Genomic DNA, 17,966 nt, shown 5'->3' with positions numbered 1-17,966 from the left:
CATGAAATATTTCAGGCATAGATCAGTCCCAGGTGGTGCTAGTGGTAAAGAACCTGCCTGCCAACACAGGAGATGTCAGAGATGTGGATTCGATCCCTGGGTCAGGAAGATCCCCTGGAGGAGGGCATGGCAACCCACTCCAGTGTTCTTGCCTGGAGAATCCCATGGACAGAGGAGCCTGGCGGGCTACAGTCCACAGAGTCACAAAGAGTCGGACACCACTGAGGCAACTTAGCACTCAGCACGGCAGAGAAAAATACAGAGAATAAAAAGAACCCACCAAAAATAATACAAAAATATGCGATTTCCCCCCTTCTCCTCCCAGAGTTAACTACTGTTTGACTCTGGTATTTATTGTTCTTAAGCATTTTTACTTCATATAATAGTAAATGATATATTGTATTCTTTTGCAAATTTTAAAAATTTTCTATAAATGCTATCATTCTCTACGTCTGTGTATCCTAGTGCAACTTCCTTATTTCCCCTTCAACATCATATCTGTGACATTTACCCAGGTTAACTCATGTAATGAGATATAATACTTGTAGAAATATCTCACTTACTTCCTGTCTCTAGTCACTCTTGCTCTTGGGTCCTGTAGATTAATATGTACTGTCTTGGGGACTTCCCTGGTGGTCCGGTAGTTAAGAATCTGCCTGCCAATGCAGGGGACATGGGTTTGATTCCTGGTCCAGGAAGATCCCACATGCTGAGAGGCAACTAAGCCTGTGCGCCACAACTACTGAGCCTGTGCACCTAGATCCTGTGTTCCACAACAAGAGAATTCAACACAGTGAGAAGCCCACACACTGCAATGAAGAGCAGCCCCCACTCTCTACTACTAGAGAAAGTCCATGCCCAGCGCTGAAGACCGAGTGTAGCCAAAAAAATAAATAAGTAAAATGTACTGTCTCCAGTGAGTAGGCTGAACATTTCTTCCTTTTAGTTCTATGTCTCCCTTCATTACACAAAGGTTTAGCGGTAAAAATGTTTCCCTCCTAAGAAATTGAATTATATTCCCTAAGCAGAGGCAAAGAAAAAGAAAAAGAAGGGTTTGGGAGGGAGTCAAAGTAAAGAGGTAACAATCAAAAAACATATATATTATTATTATCTTTCTGGCCACACCACATGACTTGCAGGATCTTTGTTCCCCAACCAGGGATTGAATCTGGGCCCACAACAGTGAAAGCATGGAGTCCTAACCATTGGACTGCCAAGGAGTTCCCAAGATGTAACAATCTTAAAAGAAATAAGCTGGAGTATTCTCAGAAGATGGGTTTAGTGCAAATGGTTCAAATAGAGAATGAATCAAAAGTCCTAAGGAGCCCCTTAAGTCCAGGGAATCTTGTCAAAGTTTTGTAATTTGCTCTTTTTTTTTTTTTTTTAATAAAAGGGTTATTGATGAAACGTGGACAGAATTCTTTTAATGATTATGATCTTTCTGCAACTCTCACTGCCACAGACTTACACTCAACCTATCCATTTATCAGTATTTTGTTTCATTACCTACTTGGCTTTATTATGTTTTCAAGCAGAGTTTTCTAGAGGGTTCACAGGCACCACATCTCCTAAGCCTTGGAGTATTTTTGATGATTTTATACTTTAACCCTAACTTCACTATCTATAGGACTCTTAAATCACAACTGTTTTCCTTTCAAATTTTCTAAATGTTGTTTTACTGTCTTCAGGCCTTAAATGTCAGAAAACTATGAGGCCAGCCTGGTTTTCTCCTTTCTCTGTGCCCTGAGATTTTGTAACAGTGGTGTTCACCATTTCTCCTTTGGACTGCCCATGTCATTGTTCCTTATGCTGGTCCAATCTTGGTGTTCTTTTTGGATTTGACCTAAATTTCATTGTGTCTGGCAGATATTCTCTAGACTGTGTATGGGTACATGGCAGTTATCTAGTTTTATTACAGATGACGCTTCCTTCTCTGGTTTTGTTTTCATCTTGGTGAGTTTCAAGGAGTAAAGTACTTACTCCAAGACGTTTCTAGAAGTAAACAGGGCTCTCTTGACAGAAATCAGTCAATTACAGAGGGAGGGCTTAAATCAGGGATCTCTATTTTTCATTTAGTAAATACTTACAAGTTATCTAGTACATGAAAAGTACAGTGCTGTGAATTAAGGGATACAAAGACATATGAGAAGTATTTCTGTAGAAATTATAGTCTAGTTGAGGAAAAAAGAAAGATGCATTAAATATCAAACAAGCATAAGTGATGGTTACACCAGGAGCACAGAGGTGGGGGAGATAATTTCTGGCTAGGAAAATTCAAGAAAACTGCACAAAGCAGTTGGAATACATATTGGACCTTGAAATACGGCTAGGATTTCTACAGGTAAAGATCTCTAGAAAGAGGCAATTCAGGCAAAGTCAATGCCAGGACTAAGGAGAGTGGAAAGGTAAGGGGCTCAGTGGGTAGGAAAGTGGGTCAAGTGTCAGTACAAGGACACTCAGGGTAACAATGAGAAACAGTAATATCTTGTTTGGTTTAGAGGGTTGTACTTGCTGCCTATAGAAAGCATGGAAAATCCAGGTAAAATCCTGGCTCCCCAGCCTGATTGCATGTGAAGGTGTTACCCTAGACTGCTGTTTGGGTCATTCACCTTGGACTAGGAGGAAATGCAGGTGTTAATCAAGACCAGAAGATCAAAGATGCAGAGCATAGGATTGACAATTAAGTTTTCACTATACTTTGGATTGCTGAGCATCAGTTGTCATATAAATTGGAAGTGGCAGAAAATGAGAAAGACAGGCAGAAGCCTTCTCTGTATAGTCTTGCCTACACCTTTCCCAAGGTGGTCCTATTCGCATCCTTCAAGCCCTGAGGACCTCAGGCAGGTGTTCAAGCCACTGTCCAAACCACTGCTGGCAGAGACAAGCAGACCAAGAATATGAGAAACTCCCTTCTAGACAAATTTATGCTCCTACTCTGCCATTTAGTCCAGATGTAATAGCATCAGGGTAATCAAGTCTCACGTGAATACAATTTAATCACCTTCCCTAAATTTACTGTAAGTAATTAAAACTAAATGACCTGAAAATAATGGGAAAAAAGATCATATGGGATGCAAGATGTCTGATCATATCACCAAGAGCTAATCTGTAGGGTTGGGTAGTCTCTAATGGCCTTCCAAGTCATTAACCCCAGGTGGGCTACCTAGAGCTTCACTTAAACTTTTTTTTTTTTTTACAATAGCTGGAAAAACAGCAGCAGCCACCATCTACACCTTTACTGTTTCCCCAGCTAGATGCCTTATGAGGCTATCCGAGATTATACCTCTGCCTATGACTCTGGGATATTATGCTAGGTCTTTCTATGCATTTCTCTCATATAAATAAACTGGAGTTCCTTGGAAGCCTTAGTTTCCTTACCAAGTTTATTTACATCAATTCAGGACACTAACAGTGGGCTTTAAACAGCTGCTCCTTTGTCTGCCCGTCCACAGGGAAAGAGGGAGAGGTTACCAATTAAAGCAAACAAGAAAGTTACAGCACTCTTTTTCTTGGAAAGTCTAGGTAAGATGAGACAGAGAATAGAAGTTATAAAGCCTCATGAGCTACTCTAAAACTAAGTGATCAAATGGACAAATACAAGTGTAGTTCTGGTTTTCAAGAGAATGGTGACATCTTCAGTCTTATGCAAGAATCTGGAATAGGACATGGAGTAGCACAGGTACAATACAAAAAAAATCTGGATTGCCAGCACCATTTATTCCTTGTAAAAATGCAGAAATTAAGCTGGATGATTTCTAAGACCCCATTTCATTCTAACATTCCAGGACCCAGTGTTGGAGCTAGATCATGAAAAACATGAGAAACCTTGAAGTTGAAACTTTATTCTAAAACTGAATCAAGAAGCAATAGACAACTTGAACAGACCAATCACTAGAAATGAAATACAACTTGTAATAAAAAAAACTCCCAACAGACAAAAGTCCAGGACCAGATGGTTTCACTGCAGAATTTTACCAAATGTACAAAGAGGTACTTATACTGATCTTTCTCAAATTCTTCCAAAGGATTGAAACTTTATTCTAAAGATAATGGAATGGATTCTTTAAAAGATTTTGAACAGAACAGGGATATGATCAGATATTCTTTCAGACAACAACACAGGGAACATGCTACCTCTGTGAAGTGAGATAAAGTAATGATGAAGAGATGATGGTGACAGCAGCTAACATTCTTTGTGACAAGCGCTGTTTTCACTGCTTTATGTCTACTAACTCATTTAGTATTCCTAATAAACCTCTGAGGCAACTGGGTTTTTATCCTATTTTATTGTGAGAAAATTTGGCTCAAAGAGGTAAAACCAATCCCCTAAGTGACTAATAAGTGATAGACCCAGTATTCAATCTGGCAGTCTGACCCCAAAGTTCATGCTCTAATCCATAAAAACAATGCTGGAAGGATGGATTTGGCAGAAAAAGAAAAATGGAGACAGGAAAGTCAGTCAGAGAACACATGATTCAGGAAGAGGTCTCTGGGTCTGACCTCTTTTCCTAACCTCTACTCACAGACTGGGGGCTTCCCTAGTAGCTCTGTGGTAAAGAACCTGCTTGATATTACATGAGATGCGGGTTCGGTATTTGGGTTGGGAAAATCCCTTGGAGAAGGAAATGGCAACCCCCTCCAGTATCCTTGCCTGGAGAATTCCACGGACAGAGGAGTCTGGTGGTCTATATAGCCCATGGGATCGCAAAAGAGTCATACACAACTTAGGGACCAAACAACAACAATCACTACTTAATTTTTCAGTTTTAAGCATTGTCAATAGACTTTGCATAATGGAAGATGAAGGTTTAGCTCTCTTTTCTTCCTGCCACTGCTTCCTTTCTCCCTTCCTACCTTTCATCCTTTCAGTGTAGTTATAGCATAATTTTGGTTAATGATCAGTGTTTATTTATTTATTTTTAAAAAATTATTTATTTTTTAAAAATTATTTTAACAATTTTATTTATTTTTGGCTGTGCTGGGTCTTCATTGTTGCTTGGGCTTTTCTCTAGTTGCGGTGCACAGGCTTCTCATTGTGGTGGCTTCTCTTGTCGCAGAGCACAGGCTCTAGGCATGCAGGCTTCAGTAGTTGTGGCTCCCAGGCTCTAGAGCATAGACTCAGTAGTTGTGGCCCATAGGATTAGTTGTTTTGTGGCATCTTCCTGGATCAGGGATCAAACCTGTGTCTCCTGCGTTGGTAGGCAGATTTCTTTACCACTGAGCCACTCAGGGCAAACTGAGCCACCATAGCAAACTTTGATGCCTTTTCCTTTCTTGTACAACTTTTTTTAAAAAACAGAGTTAATATCTGTTTTGTTTTCATTCAAACCTAACTTTTAGCCAACTGTCTAAATTTTTCAAGATGTTTATATGTATTTATCAGTTTCATCTTCCTGAATAAGTGTTTCCTGGATTCCACTCTGGACTGATTGTTCCCTTTATGCTTCATGCATAGCAGTCATCCTTGGATGTGCCTTCACTATCTTCCCATGGATTCTTTTCAATATTTATTCATTTTTGGCTGTGTTGGGTCTTAGTTGCCCCGAGGCATATGGGATCTCAGTTTTCCAACCAGGGACAGAATCCGTGTCCCCTGCACTGGAAGGTGGATTCTTAATCACTGAACCACCAGGGAAGTCCCCATATCCCACAGTTCTTTTTGCCTTTTTCTGAGTGGGATTCTCTTGTTTCTCATCAGTCTCCTTTCGGTTTACTTTTCATTTTGGTGGGCCATACCTTTTTATGTCTGAAAATTTCTCTATTCTACTGTCACACTTGACTAACACTCAGCTTGAGTACAGAATTCTAGGTTGAAATTAATTTTCCTTCAGATTTTTTAAGGCATTGTTCTATTATCTTCAGTTTTCATTGTTGCTACTGGTAATAAGTCTAAAACCATTCTGGTTGCTGATTAGTAGTTTATGACCTATTATTTCTCTTTTTAAGTTGGTAGTAGCATGCTTCGTATCCGATGTTCTGAAGTTTTACAATGATGTGGGCTTATTTTTACCATTGGGCTGGCCCCTTAGTAGGCCCTTTCATTCTGTAGATTCATATTTTTCAGTTTTAGGACATTTTCTTATATTATTTCTTAAATAATTTCCTCCTCCGATTTATTAACTCTCTTTTTATGGAACTCCTATTCAGATATTAGACCTCCTGGACTTTCTCTCTTACTTTCTATCATTTCTTTAATATGCTCCATCTTTTAATCTTTTTCTTCTACTCTTTGGGAAATTTCAAATTTATCTTCCAATTTTTTTTACTGAGGTCTTTCCTCTTTGTTGCCATATTTTAAATTTCTTAAGAGTTTCTTTTTTGTTCTTTGAAATGATAGGTTGAAAGCATCTTTCTCTCTCTGAGGAGTCTCTGTCTCTTTTTAAGTTGTTTTTTCTCTCTGTTTGATTTGGTCTCTATCTTTCTTTTTTTTTTTGGTCTCTATCTTTCATGATAGAGGCATTCTTTAGATCTCTGGTAATCTTTGATTATCTGTTCATATTTAGGAAAGGATTTTAAAACAGCACATGAATGGAATTTGTCATCCATAATTTTAACTATAGGGTGATTTGACTGGGCTGTTAGAAATCTCTTATGTAAATAAATTCAGGTTCTTCTTGGGCTGGTCAGATTCTCCAGAAAAGATTCTTCCAAACTCCCAACAGAAGACTTAGGCCTCTTCACCAGAGTTCTGGGAAGCAGCAGGATGTAGACTTGGGGGAGGACATATTATAGTACTTTTCCTTTTCACCCTGTCTCTATTGTTTTCCATCAGCCACTCTTTTTTTTTTCTTAATTAATTTTAATTGGAGGCTAATTACTTTACAAAATTGTCATCAGCCACTCTTTCTAAAGAGCAAAGGCTTAACCTTTAGCTCTATCCCTATATGGTACCTCTCCCCAAAATGTTTTGTTTAATCCCAAAGACAGTTGTGAGAGGTAGTTCAGCTTTTACTGGAACTTATTCTTGCCTGGAAAATCCCACGGAGAGAGAAGCCTAGCGGGTTACAACCCACGGGGTTGCAAAGAGTAGTTTTTAAAATTTGTTTTATAGATCAGTTTTCACATTCCATAGGAAGGCTAAGTGCCCCTTCCCCAATGTATTCCAAACAACAGTGCCTTTACCAGTTTTAAATGAGTTTCTGCTTAAGATTTATCTTAAGAAAACGTTTCCTTTCTAAAAAGTCTGGAAACCATTGCTAATATCCTTCCTCTCTTCCACCACTAACTTTGCATTTTATACAAGGAAAAAACCTGAGGTCCATACAGAGGAAGAATTTTATTAAGCATCATTTAAGTCTTACTCCAAGTTCAGGTTGTTCACAAACCAAGATTTTAGGGCATTCCAAAGCATCTTAAAACGGGAAAAGATTCTCTATAACTAGTAACAGAGCTTTCCTTTGAAAATGGAACGTGTCTTATATGTCCACTCCTTGTAGGCCTCCGCTTTCTGTGGGACACTGAGATGGGGCCAGGTGACTCTTAGACATTGGTGCAGTGTCACTGCAGCCCTGCCACGGGCTCACTACTGTGGTCATCCCATCAAGCAGGATATCAAAACAAGAGAAGGCAGCTTATCTCAGGACTCCAACTGTCATGAGAAGACTGCTAGAAATGCTTTCTGAGACTATGTTATTATGGCATCGAAACCAAGGCCTAGGAACTATTTCTTCCTTTCCCCTTTCTTCCCCTCCCAAAGCTGATCACCTTCCTAGGCTAGGGTGGCCTCCAAAGCCTCCCAGAGACACCAGGGGCCTTGTCTCAAGTGGGTACAAGGGGAGACATACCCTTCCTCCACGGTAACTGAGTTCATGAGAAGGCAATTGGTGACAGTCACTCTATCTCTTATGACACAGGATGAACCAATGACCGAGTGCTTAATGGATGACTTCTCTCCAACCTGTGTATCTGGCCCAATGAGGCTGTCAGCTCCAACCTATAAAAGGCAAATAAAAATATAAAATATAATACCTTGTCCCCTCATTTCAACCAACTGCAAACCAACCCTCCAGATTCCTTGAGCTGGGGTCTAGTGAGATCTTTTCCTAGAGACACTTCAGCAAGAGGGATCATCACCAGTATTTCTCAGGGCCACAAGGTTCCATAATATCTTTGAGACCAACTCAGACTTACACACTGATGCACTTGTGTATACCGAGGTGCTCTCCTGAAAGCAGTGCTCAAGTCAGGGTAGGAAGAGGGACACAGATGGAAAGATCCCGTGTCTGAGTCCAAAGGCTATAACGAACCTTCCTTATAGGGTTTGTGTGGCTGGGCTCAGCACCTGTCCAGGCCGTCTGCTTGAGAGCCTGGACTGGAAGGTAAGATTTTATAACCAGAACCCAGTTTGGGACTTCCCTGAGGCCAATGATGTCCAGGGCTTGACACCCCCAAACCAGCTTTTCAAGGACAAGCCTCAGTGTACCCAGACAACGTCCCATACCTGCCCTGCCCAAACCAGCACTTACCATGTGTTTGCTGACAATCTGGGCTGATGAGTGAACCAGTGATTCTTCTGGACAGATAACAGGTAGCAATTTGGACACCTTGAAGAAAGAGGTTTGGTCACAAAAGTAAGGCCAGAAAACACCTGAAAGCATGTTAAGTAGACCCCGTGTTCAGTTAAGAGATGTGGGGAATTTTTAGCCACTGCCTCCTGTATGGATAAGGCAGGCTGATGTATTTCCCCTAAGACAAAGATCATTTATGCAACACTTTCTATACAGTCTCATCCTCAGTTCCCTAGCTGAGAGCCTCCTCCCTGAAGTACTGCTATGTCCCTCAACCGGGAGGCTGTGAGACAAGCCTTTGAGATAACCAGGCAGCATTTGGGAGAGGACGTCTAAGGAGAGCAAGGGGAACCCTGAGGCCTGACCACAGTCATCCTAGGTTCTTGTTCACCTCCTGGACCACAGTGACAACGCAGGAGGTGAGGATGGAGTAATGTTAGCCAACTCCACAATCAGGACACACCCTAAGGAGGCATCCATGTTCTTTACCAACCAAAATAAAATGTCGAAGGGGAGATTCACACTATTCTGTTTCCAGTATGAGAAAACTGAAAACGGTATGGGTGTGGAGTGTTTTAGCTCTGCACCCATTAAGGCAGAGTTAGTATATCTGTGATTCTCCAGTGTGGACAGAATGCTGGTCAGAGCACTGTGTGTGGTAGATACTCTAACTGAGGAAGGCCTGGCCAGATTGGCTATACAGGTGATGTGAAGGCTAATCCCTCTGTTCCTATCCCTGGGATCTCCTCTGTTATACTTCAGCCAATGCCATTCAGGCCTGTCTGACACACAGCCCCTGCTGACACGCCAGAGGATACTTCTCTGGCCTCAGGCTATCCATGATCTTGCTTTCAGACCAGCCAGACAGACTCTAGTCATAGAACTGAATAAGGAGAACTAAAAGTCAAATTAAGGAAGCCTTCTATATACCTCTAATGCTACATAGGGGCAACTTTACCCAGGACTGTCCTGGGTAAACATGGGACTAGCTGGGACTTCTCATAAGCCCTGTAGCTTGGATTCCCTTGACTATAACCAATCCAGTTTGAGGCTAGCTTGAGGTCTCAGTCTGAGACTGTTACTACCACACGGTGTGGGTCCTAAAGATTCTTGAGTCAGGTTTCCTTCAGGGATTCAATTCCAATTCCAGTTTTCCCCTCCTCCTGTCCCTGCTACACAATAAAGAGCTCTTCCAAACAAGCTGCCTCCTCATTGTTCCCCCTCTTCACCCTCGCCTTAAATAAAACCTGGCAGGCCTTAAAAGCACTGCTTCCCCTTCAGTAGAAGCTACTCTTTCTCCATACTTCACAAACCTCAGGGTTAAAAGGATGGGTTAGTGAGACTCTGCATGCTCTAATGCTATTCTCCAGACTTCTCTTACATAGGTATTCCTTGATGCTTTGCCATCTGGGTACTCTATACTCTGTTCCTTCACCTTCTAAGGAAAGCCTCCCCTGTGCGCCTGTTTACCTCATCACAGTAACGGTTACACAGTGTTCATCTGCTTGTTTATGAAGTGTTGTGGATATCCCCATGCTGAGCAGAATAGGAGAAAATCTGTTGAACCCAGAGGCCAGAAGTTAAGACTTCTTGGAGATCTTGGCCTTTCTTTGGAGCCACAGAGGCTCTGCCTCTGCACCATGCCCCTCACTTCCCCTTTTGCTGTACTTGGGTACCCCTATGGTGTCTCCTGACATACCAGGTCTTGCTCAACCTTAGGAATGAGGGATTCTGTACAAGTTACTGTGCACCTAATGAAGAAATAAGACAAAAGGCTCCGGTCTGTTCTGGGAGATGAATCCCCACGATTTCTCTTCTGAACTCATCCTCTCACCTGTCTGTTGGCTTCCATGTAGAGTCCTAGTGTGCTCACTCGAGAGCAGAGCCCCTCTTTCATGATGTGGACATAGCAGCGCACCTGTGATCTGGACAAACCCTCCCAGCTGTCTCCTTGACAGGCGTTCCAGCAGGCATCATAGGGAGCAAGGGTCAGTGTATTGGCTTCTTTTATAAAACTGTAAATATCTTCAGAATCAAAAACAAGCAAGTACATGAGACAGATAACAGAAAGGATATAGACTCAGTCAAGTTTTGAAAGAGGGTACAGCTCAATTCTCTTTCCCTGCAACTCAACCATGCAGCATGGACCCTGGGGAAATCCCACTAAAACCTGAAAGACTAAGTCAAAGATTAAAAGAGGCAATGTGCTTTCATGTATATTTGAAATATTATGACACAAGAATGTTTTAAAAAGAGGTCCTATAAGAAAGTTTGACTGACGATCAAGCACTATTGCGGAAGATTAATAGACTCTTGTACACCATGGAGAAACACAAGTGACTGTCCAGGCTGTAGCGCCTAGCCCTACTGGCTTTGTGCTGCTAGCCTCTACTAGCACATCTGGTAGTTGTGCTGTCAGAGAAACAGCACAGGACCTGGGCCCCAATTTTTCAACTCCTACAACAGTCATTTGGAATCTTTTATTTTCTGATAAAGAAAACTGGGGCTCAAAAGACTGAAAAATCTGCCTTAGGTCACAGAGCTAATAAAAGGTAGAGTCAGATTTCAGACCCAGGTCTGAGATGCTAAGCCCTGATATCTTAACCATCATGCTATACTGTCTCGATTTATTCCTTTGATAAATACATTTTTGGGAACATCTACTATGAGTCCAGGACTGGGCCAGGGACTAGGCAAGGGTATGAGAGCAAAGACTGACCTCATCCCTACATCCTTGAAAGGAGAGTCTGTTGGCTCTGGTTGGACTGTCATTATACAGCCCTTCACCTTTCTTCCCTTCATAGGAGAGGCTGAGTTTAGTCAGGAGTGTGTGGCTTTCCAGAGCCTAGAGAACAGGAGAACTGAGAAATGGTGGGTAGAGTGCAAAGTCAAAAAGGTCTAGAGATGAACATGGCCAAATCAGGCCTGTTAACCAGAGAACATGACCAGAGGCATGGTTAGCCTGTCCCTGAAGAGCACAGGGATGAGAATCTGCTTGAGTAAGCCTGCCCAGAGCTCAGGGAGTGGCGTAAGCTAACCTGGCTTGCCTGCTGGCTGGAGGAGAACCTGATGCCTTGAGATAGGCATCTTGGGCTGGGCTAAGTTGTCCAGCCACTCCTTCCACAAGTGTCGCTACTCGTACCTTACTGCACCAACTCAAGCACTGACCTAAGGATTTCAGCTCCTTTTTCTTTAGATCCTCCTCTTTTTCTTCTTGTCCTTGTTGTGATGAAGCTGAGGAGAACTGTTTTCTTACTAGGTATGGGATCAGTTCACTCCGGATGGAAGTGATTGACCTAGGAAGAAAGAATAGCCAAATATCAGAAATCTGAGAGTCTGGATTCAATTAGAATAAAAAACTGTGCATCCACGCAAAAGCCAAATTCCTTCCTGTCATGCCACCTTGGGACCGACAGAGATCAGAAATGGCAAGGGCTTGGCAGTTTTGGGGAAGCAGAGGATCTAAGTTCTCTCAGTTCAGGCTGGAGCTGGGCAAGCAGTGTGTTGAATCTGAGATGCCCTTCCCCTGATCTATGCAGAAAACAGTCTCTTACAATTCCTGTTTACAAAGTGTGTGCCTGAATGTTTGTATGTGTGTGCATGTCTTAACATGGTGTCTTGACTATTAACTGACAGTAACTCATGAGAAGGCAGAAAGCTCTGGCCTTTTGGAAAAAAAAGTTGTTTCAAAATATTAAAATTTTTTCTACAAAGGCCTTGTATTTTCCATTAGATTAATCAGAGTATCTTAATTTTGGGGGGTTAGTATTATAGATGGAGAAGGCAATGGCACCCCACTCCAGTACTCTTGCCTGGAAAATCCTATGGACGGAGGAGCCTGGTAGGCTGTGGTCAATGGGGTCGCCAAGAGTTGGACACAACTGAGCGACTTCACTTTTACTTTTCACTTTCATGCATTGAAGAAGGAAATGGCAACCCACTCCAGTGTTCTTGCCTGGAGAATCCCAGGGACGGGGAGCCTGGTGGGCTGCCGTCTACGGGGTCGCACAGAGTCGGACACGACTGAAACAATTTAGCAGCAGCAGCAGCAGCAGCAGTATTATAGATGGTGTCTTTTCAACAATTATTTTCTTCTTATTGGTTAACAGAATCTCATTTTATTATATTTCAATCTTGGGGCCAATTGCCTTGATAAACAATATTAATAATTTATCTGTAGATTCTGAAAATCATACCAACTATGTAAACAATAATTTTCCTTCTTCCTAATTTGTATTTTTCATTATCTTACCATATTGGCTAAGACTTTCAATACACTAATGCTGAACAGAAGCACTAACAGCAGTTCATCCTTACTTATTCTTGATTTTAAAGGGAATTTTTCTTTTTTATCATTTAGACTGATGATTGTTATAGGTTTTATCACCAAAGCCACCATTTATTGATTGTCCTCTATGTGTAGACATTGGGCTTTGTACTTTATAGCTAATACTTGGCACATGTTATTGGTTTTGTAGATACCCTTTATCCAGTTAAGGAAGATCTCTCTTATTCCTAACTATGCTAAAAGCTTTCATCAATGAATGGGTATTGAATTTTCTCTTTTTGCATCCATGGAGCTGATCATATTTTCTCCTCTTTTACTCTGTTATAGTAATGGATTAAAAATTTATCTGATACTAGGACTTCCTTGGTGGTCCAGTGGTTAAGAATCCGCGTGTCAGTACAGGGACACAAGTTCAATCCCTGGTCCAGGAGGATTCCACATGCCACAGAGCAACTAAGCCTGTGCGCCACAACTACTGAGCCCACGTGCTGCAACTACTGAGACTACGTGCCACAACTGCTGAAGCCCGCATGCTCTAGGGCCTGTGCTCCACAAGAGAAGCTACTGCAATGAGAAGCCCATGCACTGCAACTAGACAGTAGCCCCTACTTGCCACAACTAGAGAAACCTGTGTGTAGCAACAAAGACCCAGTGCGGCGAATAAATAAAAATTAAAATTTTCTTCTGATACTAACAGGTTGAATAACACTATTAAAAAACCATTTATTCAATTTCTACTCTATCCTCTCTTACAGTAGTGGAATTATGGGTGATTCTTCTATTCTTTATGCAAATTATCAAATTTTATAATTTAAGCCATTCTTTATGCTTCTTGGAGTCTTTTATTTTCTCCTAGATTCTACTCTTACAGATCCTACTACTCTCTTGATTTGATTCCAGACTCTACAAATTTAAGTTCCATTTTAATGACTAATCCATCCTAATCCATTCAGTATTTCCCACATAGATTTCAGCCTCCCTTCTACTGAAGAGTGGGCTCCCTCATATTAATAACAGTTGTACTCATTTACCAAGGCTATCAAAGAATTTCAACAACAAAATTAACTTCAATTTACTTTCATGAAATCAGATCAGTCTAGAACAGCACTTACAGAAAGAAAATCAGACCAAAGATCAATATGTAGAAAAACTTTCAGAAGGCCAGAAATTTCCTATACTGTTTTGTATCACTCAGATACAAGCAGTAAGCAACCCTGGCTAAGAGGTTTGGAACTCTTCCATTTGGCCCCTCTGGGTCCCAGGAAGCATAGTGCTTCCCCATGGGTGCTGAACCAGGATGTTTGGTTTAAATGACCAGGAATCTGTAATGGGGAAGAAGGACCTGATCCTTAGTACAGTGAGTATGCTTCTAATTTACTTAGCAAAGGAACTGCAAAACTACCATATGATTTTTAATTTTCTCTCTCACACTGTAGACCTTTTAGAATTTTAAATCACTAATTAATTACCTTAGAATTTAACAAGACTAATAATATGCCAGTGACTTTGCTAGATCTTGGAAATACACTGTTTCTGACTTCAAAAAACTCATAATCAAGTGGACAGTAAGCTGAGTGTGGATTTAGGGAAAAGAGTAGAAGGAAACGAAACTGCTGAAGGAGGCAATGGAGCCAGACCATGAGAGCCTTCTGTGCAGGCGAGAAGTGTGGACTGAGACAGCCAAAGGGAGTTTGTAAGCAGGAAAGGGACATGATGAGTTCTATTTCTTAATGAGGTGATTCTAGTAGCAGTGAAAATAGGCTTGGAATAGGAGAATGAAAAGAGACCAGTTTCAAGACTCTGAAAGATGAGATAACATGGCCTGAGAGAGGGGTTAACGTATGAGAGCCCAGTAAATCTGACTGCTGCTTCATACTTCCCATCCCCTCTCCCAGGCCCCACTCAAAGAAGTTCTGCAGGCTAACACAGGACCACACAGATGGAGTGTAGGTAGGAAGGCAAGATAGAGGCGGAGGCTGAGGAGGGTAAGCAAAATTACAAACCCTGGAGCTACACAGTTCATGGTTTTTGTCATTTTTAAAGGATCAAGTCAAACACCTTTGAAAAATTCTGTGTAAGCTGGAAGTTCTTGTATTGAATTTCAATGTGATTTTTCTTCTGATCCTTTGATGAAGATTAAAAATTTCCATATGAATATGAAGAATGAAACAACACTTATTCTTTGCTTTTTTCTCCCCTTTTAATACTCCAAGCCAGTGTGGGTAGCAAACGTTCCTTGGCCCCACTCTGGTGGAAAACAAGTCAGTTCCCTTTGAAGAAATGACAAAGCCTGGACAGCTGGGGGATTACAGAGCCATGATGTTTACATTATAGGCCAAACAGAACTGTCACTGCAAGAGGCAAGCAAACAAGCCTTGGCACACAGCCTCTTCAGGCAGAACCCTTTAAGCAGATCAGACAAGGATTTGAGGAGAGGACCTGAAGCATTCCTGCCAGGTCCCACCTGCCTCTGTAGGTGCTCAGCAATCAGGTCGATTCTCATTATGCAGTTGGTTTAGCATCATGATGGAGGACAAAATTATCCTTCTTGCTTCGTAGTCAAACTAAAAGTAGCTCAAAGCTATGCCAAGAAGTGGGAAATGCCACTGTGAACCATTGTGAACATCCCTTGGGGCTGAAGACCAGCAGCTGGATCCACTGCCCTGGGCCTTGGCAATCTCACTTTCTCCTTTTCTTTAAAAAAAGTTCATATTTATTTATTTGGCTGTGCTGGGCCTTAGTTGTGGCATGTGGGATCTAGTTTCCTGACCAGGGATTGAACCCAGGGCCCCTGCATTGAGAGCACAGAGTCTTTAGCCACTGGACTACCAGGGGAATCCCCTCTCCCTTCCCTCTTAGATAGTTTTCCCAGAAACACCTGCCTCATGTCATAAGCTTCTAAGAAATAAAAAAATCACAAAGGAGAACAAAAGATTTGACTATTAGCTGCAAACAACTCCACAAAATAAGGCAAAATAATTGCTACAAATAGAACAAAAGATTAATACTCTTCACAGATAACTAGATTAAAATTTTTCAAAATATATAAAAATATTAAAAAAATAAGTATTAAAGTAAGATGTAATTTCTCTCACAAATTAGCAGATTTAAAATAACTCATACATTAGTGATAAGGGTACTTCTCATACTTGTAAATTCATAAACTGGTAAAAATCTTTTCTAAAAATTGGCAATACATAACAAAGGTCTTGAAGATATTCATATTATTTTATTCTATAATTCTATTTCTGTACATCTGTGCTCAATAAATATATGCTGAAAAAATAAAATAATCAGATAATAATACAGCATCTTTGAACAAAAAGATATTATTTAATGTTATGTATAAAATAATAAGTTATTAAAGAGTTGTTAAAAACAACTCTTAATGTTATTAATAAAAATAGAGGACCACCAAATATTCAACAATGGAAAAGCAATAAAACACATATGTAATAGAATAGCACATAGGCAAAACTCAGTAAACAATTTTTTAATGACACAGGAAAATGCTCATGAAAAAATACTGAACAAAGAAAGCAGAAGGCAGTTATTTATACAGCACAATCTCAAGTGTGTATATAAAAATAAATAAAATGATGGAAAGAAATATATTAAAATGTTCAAGGGACTTCAATCCCTGGTCAGGGAACTAACATCTCTTATGCCACAGGACTTGGCCAAAAAAAGTTAGCAACTATCTCACGGTAGTAGAATCATGAAAGTGTTAAGTCCTCAGTTGTGTCCGACTCTTTGTGACCCCATGAACTGTAGCCCACCAGTCTCCTCTGTCCATGGGATTTCCCAGGCAAGAATACTGGAGTGGGTAGCTATTCCCTTCTCCAAGGGATCTTCCCAACCAAGGGATTGAACCCGGGTCTCCGGCACTGCAGGTGGATTCTTTACCAGCTGAGCCACCAGGGGAGCATGAGTAGAGCTATGGGTGGCATTTTTTTTTCCCTTGCTGCAGGGCAGGCAGGATCTCAGTTTCTGGACGAGGGTTTCTGGACCATACTGTGAGCCCAGGCGCTTGCAGTGGAAGCACAGAATCTTAGCCACTGGATTGCCTGGTAAGTCCCTTTATAGGCAGAATTTTTAAATTATTTTCTCAATCTTCCAAATTTCACAGTCATAGGCCATTCGTTCCTTACTTCCTGTGGTATCACTTTCTTGATCTGTTTCTATTTCTGATACTGCTTTCTTTATTTCCTCTAAAATATTTGGTGTTTCTCAGGATTTTCCTTTTTGCCTGTATTTTTCCCCTGCTATTCGTCTCCCTGAGATAGATCACTTGGTGACTTCTTTGCTACTCATTCCCAAATGTAAACCCATAGCCAAGTCCTCTCTTCTTTTTAGTCTCACATTTTCAACAGCCTGATGGACCCTGTCATTTAGGTGACCCACAATACCTTAAACACAAAATCTAAAACTGAATCCATCATCTTTCTCCCAACCCTTCTCCTACTCCCCACAAACACTGATTACTTTGCTTAGTGATATGGAGATTCATTTAGTCACCCAAGCTAACAACATGGTAATCATCTTGACTCCTCCTTCCTCCACTCCTCACATACAACCAGTCACCAAACACTGCTGATTTTATCCCCTAAATCTCTTTCAAAACTATGAACTCGCTGCATCTCTACTGCTACTGTCTAGTCTAAGCCACTATCATTATTTGCCTGGACTCCTTCAGCTGCTTTTAATTGGTTTCTCTTCCTTCAGTCTTACCGCATGAAATCTATCCTTTGTATTATAGACAGAATATCCTTTCTAAAGCACAATCTGTCTCTTCTTCCTTCAATCCACCCTCTGTGTTGCAGGCACAGTGATTTTTCTGAAGTACAAATCTGATCTGATCTTCTTAAATTTATTTAACACTCAAGATAACAGTTACTTTTGTGATCAGGGGATAGTTGCTTAAAGGTAGCTTCTGGAAATTGGGTAATATTCTACTTCTTGATCTAAATAGTAGTTACAAGGGAGTGTTCATTTTGTGAAAATTTACTGAGCTATAAAACCGCTCTCAAATATTATCTCTACTTGGAAGCCTTTTGTAACACTTGTAGGTTTCTGTATTGTCATAGCAAAGACAGGTATTTGTATTGTTTTTGAATCAATATCAAGTGTGAGTTTCATGCTAGGAAATTAATATATATTATCTCATATTC

The 17,966-nt window shown here is 40.9% G+C and overlaps 1 protein-coding gene across 1 annotated transcript in view; it reads right to left on the bottom strand.

The window, feature by feature from the left end:
• Positions 1-17,966, bottom strand: part of EIF2B3 (eukaryotic translation initiation factor 2B subunit gamma) — a 105,953-nt gene that overhangs the window by 12,648 nt on the left and 75,339 nt on the right. The window contains exons 7-10 of the mRNA XM_043876374.1: positions 11,676-11,803; positions 10,342-10,532; positions 8,466-8,543; positions 7,785-7,933 (exon numbers count right to left, since the gene is read on the bottom strand). Coding sequence (XP_043732309.1) covers positions 7,785-7,933; positions 8,466-8,543; positions 10,342-10,532; positions 11,676-11,803 — 546 coding nt within the window. The remainder of the gene's footprint in view (positions 1-7,784; positions 7,934-8,465; positions 8,544-10,341; positions 10,533-11,675; positions 11,804-17,966) is intronic.

Source organism: Cervus elaphus, chromosome 20 (assembly GCF_910594005.1).
Source record: "Cervus elaphus chromosome 20, mCerEla1.1, whole genome shotgun sequence".
NCBI lineage: Eukaryota > Metazoa > Chordata > Mammalia > Artiodactyla > Cervidae > Cervus > Cervus elaphus.
Note: the sequence above shows the minus strand (reverse complement) of the source record. Positions and strands in the feature narration are given on the sequence as shown.